Below are 16,787 nucleotides of genomic sequence, written 5' to 3'. Positions count from 1 at the left end.
GTACCCTTGTTTGCCGGTAGGTGCCCCCCAGGCACAAACGCGAAACCCCACCTATGATCTTGACGGATGCACACCGCCGTTCGCTTGTTTCAGTTATATTATGAAGTTATTTACAACCCAGGTAAAAACAACCTCGACTAAAGAGTGTGTTACATGTGGTGTAGGAGGACGAAGGAGATGACGACAGGATACAAAAACATATTACTTTTAATAAACATACGAGAGTTATTTACATCATAACATGTATATAAGCATAACATACACTGAACATAGCATAAGCAAAAATGTCCACTATCCCTACCATTAAGTATGAGCAATGGTAACATTGTTGCTCGCCATAGAAAATAGCAGTAATAGCTATCAAACCCTGGTCTTGTGAAAAATGGATCTTCATTTTGTCTCAATACCACTGACATATTGCTATTCCAAGCTGCATTCTTGTAATGTATAATAATAAAAAGTATATATATTGCCGCACAATCCTGACAGTTGTAGTAATGTAGTATCACAGGGACAAATTACATCTATCTACACTCCCCTCTTTGCAGCTGTTTATCTGTCTGAAACCCATTTTTTTTTGATTATTTCCATCAACTCTCACTTTCTCTTTCTCTGCTGTTTCTTACAGTTTTGCTTGTTTGTTCAAAACGTTAGCAGTTAATCCAATCATTGTCCGTTAATGAGCCGCTCAACATATTTCTTTTCGCATCTAATTTTTATCTCCAGTCGATGTCAGCTGTGTTTACTTGTGTTGGCTGTTGTCCTGGGTGGTATCGGTGTGAATTACATCAACCCTTGATGAAAGTATTTCACTGTTACGATCTTCAGTTTGTTCGCGGTTTGCTAATTGTACAGTTTATGCTGTTAAGTAACTCTCACAGTATATTGCCGGCCAATGTAGTCAATGAATTGCGAACAATTGTTTTAATGCCCTTTCATGTTCGCCCAGTGGTCCACTCACAATTACATGTTTTGGCCCAGTTTTTCCAGCGTGTTTATAAAAACCTCTGAGGGGATCCAGATGGGCTATCAGGGTGGGCTTCAGTTCACCCGTGTCATGTTGTAACAGTTGTGCCGTATTCTCCTTCCCTTTTAAATAGCTTCACAAGCGCTTTCCTCTATCGAAGTTTACCTCGTAAATAACAAGTGGCCCAGCACTTGTTACAGTCAATTGAATCGAGTTTAACAGCTTAGGCAATACATTTTTAGATGGCAAGATGGATGCTGTCCATTTACTGCATTCTTAAGTGTGCATTCTCAAGTGTGTCTTGAATGTACATATTGGTGTTAAAGGGATACTCCGGTGAAAAATTTAAATTACCCCATGATTTCCTCACCCTTAAGACGTACATGATTATCTTTTTTTTTTTTGACGAATACAATTAGAAAATGTACTCACTCTTCCAATCTGTATAATGGTAGTTAACAGGGACAAGGCAACAACTTCAGACTTTGAAGCCCAAAAAGTGCATCCATCTCTCACAAAGGGGTTAATGAAGGCCCTCTGAGGGTAATCAATGCAATTTCTTTCACAAAAAAATCCATATTTAAATCTTACAAATAATAACTATAAGCTTCTGGTGTTGGCCAACGTGCCTTCACAGAGCTGCTTCTTTTTCATTTAATGGCGGGTAGCACCAACATTTAGGTTCATTATCGCGACCTAACTCACTTTCGTCACCTAACGCCAATCTCGTCAAATATTATAGAAGCCACTCCAATGCCGTAGGCGGCGATAATGCACTGGAATCTAGGTATAATGATTCATAACATTTTAAATATATTTGGATATATACGCTTTGATTGCCCACAGAACGCCATTAATATTGACAGAAGTTTGAGCGAGAGGGGGAGTAGTCAGGAGTGATGATGTTACTGCGGGCCGAGGTCAAAGTGCTGCAAACTAAGTGCCATACAATATAGTTCTCATTTTTGATCTGCTTAAAATCGCCACGTTTTATTTTGTGCCACTATACTTGCTCGTGTAACTACTCATGTAACAGTTTTTAAATAGAGAAAACATGGAAATGTTTGGTGGCTTCTAAATTCATCCCTGTTTGGATCCTAAGGAATGAATGGGGCTAGGCTAAATGCTAACACGTTCACGACACACTGTACAAAGATTAAGTGCACGCATTGAAAAAAGATAGTTATGTATTCATTTGTCCAAGTTGACGTAAGAACATAATAAAATATTGAAAAACAGTGGTGTTTTCCTTTAAGTTTTTTTAAGTGTTTTTTAAGTGTTAGTGTATTGTCGAATAACATCCTAGAAAACCCTGATATGGAAACTAAAGTGGAAACTTTATTTTTGTGAGAGTATTGTATTGTAACAAACAACATTCAAGACCCAAATGATTTTACAGGCGGTATTTAAGTTTGATACAATGTTTATAATTATTGTCAGGATTATGGTTACACGTGGCTGATTGTATTTTTTGTTTCCCACAGCTCCAAAGAATGATCAGCGTGTCCAAGACAAAGCTAAAACGTCAGTTAAAACATCAAGTTTACACCGATCAAGTTCAGATGCCGGGAAAGACCGCGGTGAGAACCGAAAACCGCCATCAGGCCTTGTCCGTCCGTCTGCTGGCACGGTAAAGTCATTCGGTTACAAGAAACCGGCTCCAGCTAACAACACTGCTGCTGTGCTGACAACTGGTGGAAATACCGGTGGAGATTCCACAACCGTAAACAAAACCCCCAAAACCTCTGGTATTCCTGTAAAACCCTCTGCTTGTGGAGTAGGTGCAGGACGTAAAATCAGTCTTGATGTTTCGAACTGCGATCAAGGCTTCATGGCTCCAAATGCACGTAATAACATTCAGTATCGTAGTCTCCCAAGACCCGCCAAGTCCAGCACGTTGAGTCTAACAGGTGGGCGCCCGGGCGCTCGTCCAGTTAGCAGTAACATGGACGCAGGCCTGCAGGGCCTGAAAACAGTTCCCACCCAGTCCAGGTTAAAAGAACCGGGCAGCATTAAGAGCGCTCACCGTGCTAGTACAGGAGGGTGCGGTCCGGTTAATCAGACGGATAGGGAAAAGGAAAAAGCCAAAGCGAAGGCAGTGGCGTCTGATTCAGAATGTGGCGGAGGAGGATCGTTGAAGAGCGGTACGCTAACACCAACACAGAATGCACTGGAACCCCCTTCCAAACTTCTGGGGCTACGGCAACCGTCCAACCTAGGGAAATGCTCTGAGCTGCCCTCTCCAAATTCTCAAAGGTGAGATAAACTGATAAAGCTAAGGGAGGCGTTATCCTACACTAAGCATTTCTTAGAGCCACATTTTACACAATTTATCAAAACTTACTGTTCACTGTATATCTTGCAATTCACAGGCCATCCAGTGCCAGATCTCTCCCCAAACCTGCTCACATGGACAAGGTTAACTCCAATAGCCTGGACTGCGGGATAGTTGATGTGGAGAACAAGCTTCCTCCTAAAGTCCCACCATTTTCCAAGTTACAGGATCTGTCAGGGATGAGCAGTGTCTCCTGTCTGACCCCCAGCCCAGCTCCTATCCTCAACGTCAACTCCTCTGAATGCTTTTCCAGTGCCACCGTGGGCCGAGGGGGTAGTGCTGGTGGCTCCCCGTCCATCTACCCACGTCTCTCTGGACTTCATCGGAGTATGGAGTCTTTGTCTCTACAGATGAGTGTGTCTCCAGCAGGGGGCACTGTGACTGAATCCAGGCCCAGACATGAGGACAGAGGGACGGGTAATGGCTGGTCAGCAGGAAACAGAGTCTCGCTCACTCTCACAACAGACAGGTAAGAGTCTGCTGTAAATATTCTTTACCTGTCTATGTATTATATTACCATGGTCAGTTAACCAGATAACAAGAAAAAGTTCACCCAATAATAATGAAAAAACAATGAAAATGTTGTTTCACACCCATAAGACCTTTGTTCATCTTCAGAAAACAAAACAAAATATAATTTTGATGAAATCCAAGAGCTCTCATAGACAACAAAAAACAAACAAACGGTTTTATTCAAAGATTTAATCTCTTTCGTGTTACTCCCCGATGTGCGTTCGCATCGGAGATTGTTACAGAAGAGATGAAATTGTTCAATTAAGTTTTCTTTTCCGTTATTTCCGTTGCTTCAGAAAATTAGGGTTGAACCACTGTGGTCACATTTGAACTATTTTATCAATCCCTGCATTCGAAATTGCATACTGTGAGAGTACGTAATAAATAAGATGAAGTATCGAGCTTTAAATGGACACTTTTTTGGAAATAGACTCATTTTCCAGTTCCCCTAGAGTTAAAGATTTGATTTGTAAATTTTGTTTTGGAATCCATTCAGTTGATCTAGCGCTAGCACTTTTAGCATAGCTTAGCATAATCCATAATGCAGCAGGGCGCAATGATATTACACAGTGTCCCAAAATAGTCCCCTGCTATTGAAAGTAACCAATGGGACTATTTTTGGGTGCTGCATAATATAATTGCGCCTGCTGCAGCCATGTAACAGCGGCAAAGTCCTTGATTATTACGCCAAAATGAGCCTATTTTCAAAAAAGTGAAGTGTCCCTTTAAAACTGTACGTTGTACATAGTATGAATGAAATCTGGACGTACTACTTCCGCCATGTTGATACATCACATGACACGTCATCATAACAGCGCAAAAATTTTAAGTGTAATAATAATGAAATACGAATGAGTAAATAGCTTTTAAAGCCAATTAACAAAATGGTCCCAAAAGGTTTACATTGTTTAAGCTTTCTACAAGTAGAGTAGTTTACTTGAATGATGTTAAACAAGTGCAAATTTAACCAGAAGGAACAGGGTGCTCGAGGGCTTATACTTAACTCTTTCCTCGCCAGTGTTTTTTTTTTAAAGTTGACAGCCAGTGCCAGCAAAGTTTAATGCCTTCCAGAATATTTTCATCTTTAAATATATAAACATACAATATATCAAATGAAAGAACAGAGCTGCTGCTTTCAGAAAAAAGTTACATCCTTATCTTCATTTGTTCTCTTTTTATCACCTCTCTAATATGGGAAGGTTTCTTAAAAATACCAAATTTTGAGCAAAAAGCTGAGGTAATTGCATTTTTGTGAAGGACTTTTGTTAGACTTTAGATTCAGAGCGATGATCAAAACATCGAGTTTTTACTTTTTTGACCTTAGTCGATGCTTCCGTGTTTTATAAGTTGGGTAAGAGCACCACCTGTTGTATATATTAGAGAAAATATGGATTGTCGTAAAAATTCGTCATTGGCAGGGAAGCGTTTTCTCTTAATTGACGAGATAACTCGTCAATGGCGGGGAAAGAGTTAATATAGCGGTGTCGCTGCTTTCTGCCTTTTTTGACGACGACGATTCTTCTTCTTTGTGTGGCTCCTCTTCCAGGGGCTCATGGGATAGTAAAGTGTCCATTGAATGCACACTTCAAAATCTAGTCAGTAGTAGTATTATGTATTTGGACATACTACTCATTACATACTGATTTTCGCCTTCTATATGGTGTGGAAGTAGGCGATTTTGGACAAAGCAATGTCTTTACTACCTTTCTGGATCTTGAAAATGGTTGTAGTGTTGCTATATGAAAGGTCAGAAAGCTGTTAGAATTCATCAGAAATATTGTAATTTCAGTTTCAAAGATAATCGAATGTCTTACAAGTGGGGGGGCTTGTGGGAGAAGAGGGTCTATGTTCAAGAGTTACGGTTCACTACTGGATATGATGATGATAATACTAATTCTGCGCACTTTGCAGAATTTTGTCCAGTCAATATTGCTTGGATATTGCTAAGTTCTAGTTATTTATCAAGACCTCCTCTTTACTTTTCTAAAATGTTTAACAAAAATGAGATGAAGAGACTTCACAACTAAATAAATGTGTACCCATGGTTATTTCCTGTCTCTGCCCTAAAGCAGCATGTAAATGACCACAAGCAAACACATTCTGTGCTTTGTTCAAAGCTCTTCATCACTGGGTGTGCCAATGGAAACATCTAAAATCAACTCACTCTTCCTGTGGCTATTTTCTTCATAAGCGTTATACAGCTCGACACCACCCATAATCTCTGTTTTTCTGTCGTCGTCGTCTTTATAAAGCAGCACCTCAACATATTGGTAAAGCGTATTAGAAGAGATTATGTAAATTATTTGTATTGGTCTGCAGTACAGACAGACAGTTTAGATAAAGGGGCAATGAGGGTAATGCATCTGTATAATTTGTAATAAGACAATATCACAGCTTCGGTTTAGCATAAAATCTCTCCATCACTGCTCATTTATCTCTTCACTGGGAGCTATTAAGAAAGGCCAGGCTTTGTTTATTTGGCAACACTACATTCAGTGGCCATAATAGAGTGATGATTTATTCATGAATAAAATCCTCACTGGGTTTCCTGTAGAGTAATTCCTCACTGTTGTTTTCTTACACTTACGAGCACCGTCCAGTCGGTCTTAAATCTTTCCCTCTTAAAATCTTGTTTAGACTCAGCCCTTAAGGCTGCCTGCTGTGTATTTGGCATCTTTGCATTATCAAAACTGGGAGTGCCAGATAGACTTCAAATTTAATAAGGTTTATCCAAGCCAAATGGAATCTGTCATAACTAAAATGACTTAAAGGAATAGTTCACCCTAAAATCTAAATAAGTCTATATTTTACTCGCCTTTAACCCATCCTCGATGTAAATGACTTTGTTTTTTACCAAAACACAGTCAGAGTTATGTTAAAGGTGCATTGTGTAACTTTTGTGGGGCGTACACACCAAACGTGAGTAGATTACATACAAAGTCAATGTAAAGACGCAAATAGACGAGTTTTGTCACTACGTTGTCTAAGATGATTACATGTTTGTCCTGTGGTGGCTACCGTAGCTCCACTATGCGTTTCAACAGGGAAAGGTGAGCTGTGGACAGAGCCGTTGGTTGCAATTCACACTTTCTCATCTAGATGGCGCCAAAATCTACACACAACAAATTTCACAACAAAGATTATATTGTGGGCGGAGCCAACTGGTATCAGAAAGTGACAGCTCTCAAGTAGCGTTGTGTAGTGTTAGCGTTAAACTGTGATTTTTATGGATCAGGTGTTCTGTTGAAGTCTGTTCCTCCTATGTTTCACTTTAGTGTAATGTTTCTTATAGCGTTTTTGTCATGTTACGTTTCTTTTTTAGATACATTAAAGGTTCAAATGGCTACTGATATATGTGCATGTATGTTTTGTTTTTTATTAGTAAATCAATTATTTTTACAGTATAAAAAGAAACACTCATTACAATCATGTATTCTATATAATACCATTTATTAAATATTTCATAATTTTCCTGTTTTCTATTATTTCTTCCTTATATTTATAGCCTACATCACATGTGTGTGCACTATATTTTTTATTTATTAAGTATGAAAACATAATAATTTTATAACAAGCAGTAGGGGAAAAAAGGAAGAAGACATGGGCTATAAGATATAAGGTAAAAGGAAATAATAAATTGAATTATAGAATACATGATATTTTTGGTATAACCCATTCCATATTTTAATCTTTCTTATTAAATTATAAATGTAACGTGATGAAACTGTTATAAGAAACACATAGACGGAACAGACAGAACACCAGACATTTTCTATTCTCATTATTAATAGATTTCCAGATGATTTTATAACTCCAGTCCATTTAACTCTTTCCCTGCCATTGACGAGTTAACTCATCAATAAAGAAAAAATGCTTCCCTGCCAATGATAAGTATTTCCGGCTTTCTGAAATACCACTATTATCCACCAAATGGCAAACTTCCGCAGCTTATAAAACCCGGAAGTATTGCCCTAGGGAAAATAACATTGGCTTTCAAACATCATGGACTCCGCCTTTAAGATCGCTCTGAATCTGATCTCTATCAAAAGTCCTTCACAAAAAATTTATTATCTCAGCTTTTTGTTCAAAATTTTGTGTTTTTGAAGAAACCTACCCATATTTTAGAGGTGATAAAAAGAGAACTGATGAAGGTAGGTTTTTTTTTTTAAAGCAGAAGGTCTGTTCTTTCATTTGATATATTTTTTGTTTATATATTTTAAGAAGAACATTTTCTGGAAGGCATTAAACTTTTGTGAAAATCATGAAAAATGCTGGCGCTGGCTGACAACTAAAAAAAAGCTGGGGGGAGAGTTAAGGCCTTATTGAAACCATAAACGCCTACATTTATCTTCAAATGGTGTCTTCCACAACTGTATTTTACAAAAATCAAGGCCATCTTTTTTTGGCATTCCCATCTACCATAGGTGTATAATGGCATTGGATAGGATTAGGATTTTTTTATCTCAGAAAAATTCATCTATTCTTTAAAAACCAATCCAGTTATTAAATATTTTTTTGAATTAAGGCGCTGGGTTTTGTATCATTTTAACATGTGAAAAATGACACACTTCACTATATAGTATGGCAAAGAACAGGTGCATGGACAAAGCACTAAATGTTTTTTATTCTTGCACAAGCCACTTACACACACAATATTCTACTCGATTCACATCCTTCCCAAAAAATACGAGCAGGATAATTGTGTATTATATTAACGTTTTATATTATATATATATGCTAATAATCTTTCTGACTCAATGTTATTGCTAGTTTTGCCTTAGAAATGACTCTGATCTATTCTTAGATTTTAATCTCCTTCTTTCCATGCAGAAGTGTCCCGTCATTTGAATAACGCTCTTATTCACTCCCGTTCTTTCTTTCAGCTCACAAAGGGACCGAAATACTCTTCCAAAGAAAGGCTTAAGGTAACACTTATTCAACATGTTTTAATAGCGGCGCTGGTCTCTGAGTGGCAGGGTTTGCTTTGTGGCAAAAACTAATGTCATTATTTCCCATCAGCCAACACAGCTCCTTGCAGGCTGAGGAGGACAGTAAAGAGAGACGTCACTCTCATACCATCATGAGTTTGACAGAGATGGACAGCCCGCCGCAGTTCCCTTCACCTGTACTGACAGCAAAGATGCCAATATCAAGCATCAGTAGGTGTCCAGATTGTCTATGTCTAAAATGACTTCATTTGGACAACTTTAAAGCAATTTTTTTTCTGTACCCTCATATTCCAGATTTTTTTCCAGAAATAGTTGATCCCAGCCAATTATTGTCCATCCTAGCAAACCATCAATGGAAAGCTGATGTATTTCATGTATAAATCTCAATTTAAAACAAAAATTACCCTCATGACTGGTTTGTGGTCCATATTTAAGCGTCTTCACCATTTGATTAAATGTGGAAAAATATACCAGCTAGCTTTTTGAGGTCTCACACAATATTAGTCATTATTATATTATTATTTTTTACTTTATGTAGAAAACAGTAAATCACAATAATAAAGTGCACTGGCTCTTAAATGACTTTTATTTTTGGCAGACAACAACTACAAATAAAACGATTTGTTTTGCTTCATAGCATGTATATTCACTGGCTCCCTCTGCTGTTTGTTATCTGCAGTGTCACCCAGTCCCACCTCTGGCACACCCAGGATGACCCGATCCAACAGTATCCCCACCCACGAGGCCAGTTTTGAGTTGTACCAAGCATCTCCACTCGGTAGCACCTTATCACTCGTCGAGCGGCCCAAGAGCATGATCCGATCCGGCTCATTCCGAGACAGAGAAACAGGCGACGATGGTAAGACATAGAGTTACGACATATGGTACAGGCAGTCCACATGTGCCGTAGATGTAAAACTTGTTGGTATGAAGTGTTTTAAAATAAAGTTACGAATGTATAATAGTATTAGATACTGAATGCACTTCTATAAATGATAACGCAGGATAAGCACAAAAAAGAATCTGTAATTACCAAAGCATCTGTCATTATGGTCAGATGAGCATTACATTTACAAAACGTCTCTTTTTCTGCTTGCAGTTCATGGTTCAGTGCTCTCACTGGTATCTAATGCATCTTCCAGCTACTCTTCAGTGAGTATCCCAGAATCGATCACAGCTGAATTTTCTTTTTCCAGAGTTAAACACAGATGTCATAATAAGAGCATATCATCTCTTGTGAAGCCTGGCTCCTGATAATTTATAGGACCCTCACAGCGGGGGGAATAGAAGAAGCTTTCTCTGGTTTCCTTACTGAAAATGGAGTTGTAGTTAAACTGCTGTTATGGTCCGTTGGATGGATGAAGAAAAACAGAGATGTCTTAATAAATAACAGATTTATGCAGTCGTAGTACGTGGCACCTGACACTAAAAGCAAAACACTATTCTATAACTAACATTTCTCACAGCTTATAGAAGATAAAAAGTTTAACATTCATTGGCTATAAATAGTAAAATAATATATTATTGCTTTATTGCTTTATTAACTATCTAGGGTTGCACAATTATCAAATTAAATTGTGACTTTATGAGGATGCAAACGTGTGCAAGGCTGTGATTTTATTATATAATTGTTTATTATAATATAATAAACAATTATAATTAAATGCATTAACTACCAAAAACAAACAATATATTCAATATTTATAAATTATTATATTTATATATTTATTATTAATACTTGTTAATGTTAGTTAATGGCCCTACAGTTATTCATGTTAGTTCATGGTGCATTCACTAATGGAACAGATTTTATAAATGTATTAGTAAATGCTGAAATTAAAGGGACACTCCACTTTTTTTGAGAATATGCTCATTTTCCAGCTCCCCTAGAGTTAAACATTTGATTTTTACCGTTTTGGAATTCATTCAGCAGATCTCCGGTTCTGGCGGTACCACTTTTAGCATAGCTTAGCATAATCCATTGAATCTGATTAGACCATTAGCATCATGGGCAGTGCGTAATATCACTGCGTCTCCTGCAGTCATGTTGCGGCAGCAAAGTCCTTGATTATTACGCAAGAATAAGAGTATAGTTTTAATTTTCTGTCTGTCTTAGATGTAACTAAAGAAGAGTCAAGTTTTAAATAGAAAAAATATCAAAACACTTTGGCCATTTTTTTTAGCGATGCTAATGGTCTAATCAGATTCAATGGATTGTGCTAAGCTATGCTAAAAGTGTTACCGCCAGACCTGAAGATCAGCTGGATGGATTCCAAAACGGTAAAAATCAAATGTTTAACTCTAGGGGAGCTGGGTCCCTTTAACATGAACTAAGATTAATAAATGCTAGCTAATGCATTAACTAATTGTTAACAAATGCAACTTCATTGTAAAGTGTTACCATAGTCTGTTCTCATGTAATGTGAATACAGAGTTGGGTACTTTTGGATCACTGAAAGTGGTTTAAATTTGGTCCTTTAAAGAAGACTTAAGTTTGAACGTCCTTAAACAGAAGCTCTTTCTATTTTTGTAGCATGAAACATTACCTACTTGCTAGTTTTTACATAACCCATTGATCCCAAAAGATTCATTTTTTTGAAATTTGGACCTAAAGGTAAATTCACAAAAATGGTCAAAATAATTAAAATTGTGCAGCTCTATGCCTATCTCAGATCTGTTTCATTGTATCTCATCACTATGGATCTCCATTTGCTTATCATCTTACTGTCTATCTCTCTTTCTCTTCTTTCATGCGCTCTCTCAGGCCGAGGAGAGAATGCAGAGCGAGGTAAGTGTGTTTCTCTCTCTCTTCTTCTATCTCTTTGGCTACGTTCATACTGCAGTCTGAAACGACCCAATTCTGATTTTTTTGCCCATATGCGACCTGTATCTGATCTTTTCATGACAGTCTGAACGACACAGATCCGATCTTTTCAAATGTGACCCAGGCCACTTGGGTATGTGGTCCTGAATCCGATACGTATCCGATCTTTTGAAATGCGACCTTCGTCTGAACGGCCAGGCCACATGGATCCGACCCGTACGTCATTGATACGCTACAAACGTCATAATTCTGCATTGAAGTAGGCAAGAACGATAAGATAAACAACAACCATGGGGGACGTTGCTAACTCTACTCCACATCATTAAATTTTGGCCGTATGGGTGCACACGTTATATGATTTCACATATAACAGCTTTCCCCCAATATATTAATATATAGCATATTATTATAATGCTGCGAATAATATGTGAAGTAGCAGCTTTCAATAAATATTTTTAAAATGCGTTTATAAATCCAACAACCCCTGTGACAGGTCTACACGTCCATAAGAGGTTTCTATGTTTATAAACCATTGCCTCTTTGTTTCTACATTAAAAGACAAAGCTGGCAATTCTGGTTATACTTTCGTTCTTTTAATAATTTCTTTATTTTATTTATAAATCACTCTGGGTTATCTGATTTATCTATTTGGCTTGTCTTTTGTTTCCGTGCACTTGAGGCATTTTGCACATTTGTTCTGCACTTTGTTACTTCTGACCTTATTTTATAAATTTTTTTATTTATAATAAACGTAAATTCTGATCTAGTTTAAGTATATGTAAATTTTGGATTGCTTTTCGTTGTATCGATGTTGCGCTATTGCGTGCTGGCCATGCTTGCGCATGCAATTTAGCCGAACGGTGCTCTGCGCCTCATATTTAGGAGTTCATCAAACTAAACATTAAAAAACGGATGTTTTTCGACGGGTATATAAGTTTTTAAAATGTATTTAAAACAGAGTGGTTATCTTGTCAAAAGTAAACTACAAAACAGGTAAGCCGTTTCTTTAAATTTCGGTGCTGAAACGGAAAATATCTGCACCAAACCTATATTTATGTCTTTCTTGTGATTTAATATTAAGGTTGGTGTTCACTTTCAAATGATAGCAAAGAGATTCCTGAAATAAATAATATCATCAGGTCTTTCTGTATCTAAAGTGAATACAGAGATGATCAAAGTCAAAGCAAGCAAGCAGGTATTTCTATGCTAAATAATAACGCGAAGTGTTCTATAAAATCATGAATTTCAGTGTTTTTCTGGTTATAAATTAACGTTTAATGAATTGTATATAAAGCTTAGTTTTTATAATTTACAGTAACAATCACAAATTATTTGTCATTTCTCATTTGTCGTTTTTTTTGTCAGGATTGCTTTGACGCGCTAAATCTCCAAATTAAATAAAAACACTGAATTGTAGCCGGAGTTTCCAAGGCAGGATCCCCTTTGTTATTTTTTTAGGTTTAGTTATCAAAATGTTTTTTGTGTGATGTTCTGTAGATCGTGGCTTTAAAATGTTATGAGGTATAATCAAACAAATGTTACCTTACATTTTACATAAAAAAAAACATATATATATATAAATGCATCGTCAGTTTTGAATTCGTTCATCACTTGAAATACAGTTTTGGTCACCTTATCAGAAAGTTGTTTCTGTGCTGCTTGTGAAAGAAATTAAGTTGCCAATTTGTACCTGGTCTGGCCCCCTCCCAACCCACCCACACAACCATATGATTTTACTATCGGTCGACTATGGAAAGATTCGACAATTCTGATTGAATATGTAAATCCTTAGTCGAGGACACCCCTAGAAGATTGTAATTGTGCTGGCTCCGCTGGGAAAATAACTTTAATATTGCAAAAAGAGCTCCACTGTTGACTACACCGTTGTTGACATCCATGTTTAACATTAGCTTACAAGTGACGTCCTTGACCGTTGAGTACTCTTATGCGCATGCGGGTCACTTCTGGGTCATTTCACGTTCACACAGGAGATCAAAGGTCGCATTAAATTGGAAATGTGAACGGCCTTGCAAAAAAATCTAATTTTTTCAAAAAATCGGAATTGAGCATTAAGCCCTGCAGTATGAACGTAGCCTTAGTCTCTCTCTGATTTTCCTGTCACGGTCTTTGTCATTTATGTTTATGTTACCTGTTGTTGTTTTTTTATAAACGAGGAGCTCAGATGCAAACGCCGCTAAACATCACCTCAATCAAAAATGAGAGATAATGATATTGACCGAATGTTCTCAGCACATATATGTTAATCAAATACCTTCAGAAATACCGCTTTGTTATGAGAATCCACTAAATGCCACGTTGACCTTCTGCTCTTGTTATTAGATGAATGATCACATTCAAACGTGTGTCCCTTGTGAGTACTTCAATACAACCTGTATGTAGCAGTCACATGGACCACAGCGCCACCTAATGTGTGGTTCAGTTTTTTTATTTTTACATTCTGACTTTCATCATTTGCAGTGTTTCTAGTTGCATCTGATATTGAAATTGTTTATTGTCTTGTCCAAAGAAGTGTTTTTTTATATATATATATATATAAATGTCACACAAGCTTGCAGGCTTGCATGTCAAATTTACAATGAAAAGACAAAAAATGGCATTTGTGAAAATTTCAATTACTGACAACTCAATTACTGGGTTTTGCATCTGAACTCCTCATATGTTACCAGAAATCCCAGCTGAAGTCATCCAATGTCTGGTGTCAATCAATGGCAAATCGATCACAATACGTCTTGGTTTGTCATCTGTTTGTAACTGATTTGTTTCTGGGCTCTCGGAGATACACTGCACAATATCTAACCACATACATCTCGCTGGTGCTTTCGTCGTGTTTGTGTTTCAGTTCTACAATGTGAAGTCCTATTCACACCAAGTAATTAAAATCAAAACTGTTTGCATAAGACACATATGCAACTTTTGACATGTTCCCTCAGAAATTTAAGGAAATGTAAATTAAAACAAAACAATTATCAATTCACCATCCAATTTGAACAAAAACAATCCGCAATTTAATGTAAATGCCATTTTCATCATTATGTGAAGATCACATATCCGGAACTACACTAGGTAACATTTAAAAGTGGATCAAAATATTTCATAAAAGTTTATAAAATAAAAGTAATTTGTCTTATGACAACTTTGATTAACTTTTTTGATCCACTACAAACTAGCATATATATATATATATATATAAAATATTATTATTATTATTGTTGTACAATATTTCAGACTTGGTGTGAAGGGATAAAGAAGACACATTGTTTAATTGTAACACATTGATGTGCATGCTTGGTGTCTTTTTGGGGATAACCCATTGTTCTTTCTTAAGTGTCTACTTGGTCTGCAGATGCAAAATTACAGTGTTCACCAAACATATTCTTTCTGGAAAAAATTGCATTCCAAGTAATGAGCCATTACTTCTGGTCTGGTTTGCATCGTTGTGTAAATTTCCTCACCATTTGTCTTTCTGTCACCTTCAGTAGCTTGGACTGAATTAAAATCAAGCTAATATAATAAGACCGAGCAGATTTTACCATTGGCAGTGCTGAACATCATCTGTCACATATTTTCCCAGCAGCTGCAGTGAGATTCCTGAGACTCCACAGATTCATTCCTATCTTTAATACTTGATTTACTTCAGGGACAAGCATTGCTATTCCTCTTTTAGTTTTTGAAGGACGCTCAAGTCTTATGTATTTATTTAAAAATGTGTCGATTGATAGGTTTGTTTGTCTTTTTACAGCAAATCCGTAAGCTGAGGAGAGAGCTGGAATCTTCACAGGAGAAAGTGGCCAATCTAACATCTCAGCTATCTGCTAATGTATGTACACTGTATACACAGTCTTAGATCTTAAAGGGACAGTTCACCCAAAAATGACAATTGTGTCATCATTTACTCACTCTCATGTTGTTACAAACCTGTAGAAATGTCTTTGTTCTGATGAACACAAAGGAAGATATTTTGAGAAATGAGTTTAACCAAACCATTCGTGGACTCCGTTCACTTCCATAGTAGGAAAAAGAATAGGATGGAAGTAAGTGGGATCCACAAATGTTTTGGTTACAAACATTTGTCAAACTTTTATATTGATTCAAACGTATATATATATATATATATATATATATATATATATATATATATATATATATATATATATATATATTCCTAAATGGTACATATTAGGAGCTTTTTAATTGGTACTGCCCCAGTGACAGTTTGGGAACATTTTTTCCAATGGTGCAGTATCTTCAGAAATAAATGACATCTTAATAAATATAATGTCTATATATTATATTTTAGGCCTTTATACACACAACCCTGTTTCACAGTTTCACATAATGAGAAAGCCATACACATAATTTGTCTCAATTGCCTTTACAAGAACAAAACAGAGGCTCATTTAGTTTTTTACTGAGATTCAATAGCATTCAACCGTGTTTGTGTTTTTTATTAAATATATTAAAGGTTCATATATTGACCATAGTCTTAGTCTTAAATGTAAAGTGCAGATGAATTAATCTGAGTTTTCTCTCCAGGCGAATCTGGTGGCAGCATTTGAACAGAGTCTGGCGCTCATGACCTCTCGTCTTCAGTCGCTTTCCTTTAGTGCTGAACAAAAGGTACAGTAACACATTCATCCTTAAACTCACTAAAACATTGCATGATATCAACTCAAAGCAAAGATTCACTATCTTGAGACTAAGACAACCACATTTAAGTCTTAACACTTAAATATGCAAATTAACAAAGAGAAAATTGCTAATTTTAGAAGGTATTATCGATTAAAATAAGTTTAGCACATTGGCAACTTCTTTATGGCATAAACGCCGCTAAATGTAGATTTATGCTTAAGAATTATGGAAAACTAGAAGAAAAATACTGATAAGATGTTTTTGTGTTCACCTGAGTGTTGTTAAAGTGAAGCCCCTTCATAATACATTAAGCACCACAACCTTTACTCATAGTTATGCAAAGTACAAAAAGCAATCTGTCATTTGCTATTTATAATATTTTCAAGTTTTGTAAATCATTTGAGAAATAAATAAAACATACCTCAGCTGTTCTTATGCCCTTCATAGGCTCCGCCCATGTTGGTAACCTCTTAGAGTGGGAAAGAGAAAAATTTGGGTCAAATTATGAATAAATGGGTGTTGGGGGTTGTTGTCGCCACACACAAACAC

The 16,787-nt window shown here is 36.7% G+C and overlaps 1 protein-coding gene across 7 annotated transcripts in view; it reads left to right on the top strand.

The window, feature by feature from the left end:
- nav1a (neuron navigator 1a) overlaps positions 1-16,787 on the top strand; it is a 177,230-nt gene that overhangs the window by 148,515 nt on the left and 11,928 nt on the right. For 5 of the 7 annotated variants that reach the window (XM_065286374.1, XM_065286376.2, XM_065286373.2 and 2 more), the window contains 9 exons: positions 2,452-3,223; positions 3,340-3,771; positions 8,699-8,740; positions 8,835-8,974; positions 9,444-9,623; positions 9,864-9,916; positions 11,529-11,552; positions 15,349-15,426; positions 16,143-16,226. In XM_065286374.1, coding sequence (XP_065142446.1) covers positions 2,452-3,223; positions 3,340-3,771; positions 8,699-8,740; positions 8,835-8,974; positions 9,444-9,623; positions 9,864-9,916; positions 11,529-11,552; positions 15,349-15,426; positions 16,143-16,226 — 1,805 coding nt within the window. The remainder of the gene's footprint in view (positions 1-2,451; positions 3,224-3,339; positions 3,772-8,698; positions 8,741-8,834; positions 8,975-9,443; positions 9,624-9,863; positions 9,917-11,528; positions 11,553-15,348; positions 15,427-16,142; positions 16,227-16,787) is intronic. The other 2 variants (XM_065286377.2, XM_065286375.2) reach the window with 1 other exon arrangement.

Source organism: Paramisgurnus dabryanus, chromosome 21 (genome assembly GCF_030506205.2).
Source record: "Paramisgurnus dabryanus chromosome 21, PD_genome_1.1, whole genome shotgun sequence".
Taxonomy (NCBI): domain Eukaryota; kingdom Metazoa; phylum Chordata; class Actinopteri; order Cypriniformes; family Cobitidae; genus Paramisgurnus; species Paramisgurnus dabryanus.
This window is presented reverse-complemented; position numbering and strand designations above follow the sequence as displayed.